At 34.7% G+C, this 735-nt stretch overlaps 1 protein-coding gene across 1 annotated transcript; it reads right to left on the bottom strand.

The window, feature by feature from the left end:
* Positions 1 to 374: 374 nt before the first annotated feature.
* Positions 375 to 704, bottom strand: Tsp_15000 (conserved hypothetical protein; the record flags this gene model as incomplete). Its single annotated transcript, XM_003371036.1, has 1 exon — positions 375 to 704. A coding segment is annotated over one exon (330 nt), but the record flags the coding sequence as incomplete, so codon positions are not given.
* Positions 705 to 735: the final 31 nt, after the last annotated feature.

Below are 735 nucleotides of genomic sequence, written 5' to 3'. Positions count from 1 at the left end.
TAACATTAATAATGAAATTATTCCTTATTTAGGAATTGTTTCAATCAAGATTTATAAGTTTTATCATTCATTGAAATTTTGTTTTTCCAATATATTATTAGTGAAGTTATACTTTTTAGTGATCAACGTTTTCAATAATAACTTTTATCATTATTCTATATTTTATTGTACTACAGTGACGTTATATCAAATGCAATAATAATAATTCAGAAAAAACGATACGATACAAAAATAAGTTAAATAGTGATTTTGATTTTTCACGAATCAAGAGCAGCAACAACAACAGTAAAGAACAGTCAACAACAACAACAATAAACAACATAACAGTGAACAATATTAACAAAGTGGCATCAGAGAGATTTCAAAATCACAAATTATTGTTTGTGGATTAAGATTGACGTAAGATCTTTATCCGTACATAAACAATAGACTGCTGGCACCAGCTTTCCCGCCAAAAAGGTATGGATGGGAAACAGCTTTTGATACCATTGTGGTACAACCTTGAATGTACCATCCAATGCCCAGGTTCGCCTGGTTGCCATCAGTCCAATATTAGAACCCGTAGCCAATACTAATATATGCCTCGATGCACTCTGCCACAGCAAAAAAATCTTCACCGGCCATTGTTGTCCTGAATGCGTCAGGGATTTGCTGGTCCCCGACAATGTTTCAGGCAGTTTCAGGGTATCGCTTTGACCCGGTGGCTGTACATCGTGGACTTCTTTCGCCGAAAAA

Source organism: Trichinella spiralis, assembly GCF_000181795.1.
Source record: "Trichinella spiralis strain ISS 195 chromosome Unknown Scfld120, whole genome shotgun sequence".
NCBI lineage: Eukaryota > Metazoa > Nematoda > Enoplea > Trichinellida > Trichinellidae > Trichinella > Trichinella spiralis.
This window is presented reverse-complemented; position numbering and strand designations above follow the sequence as displayed.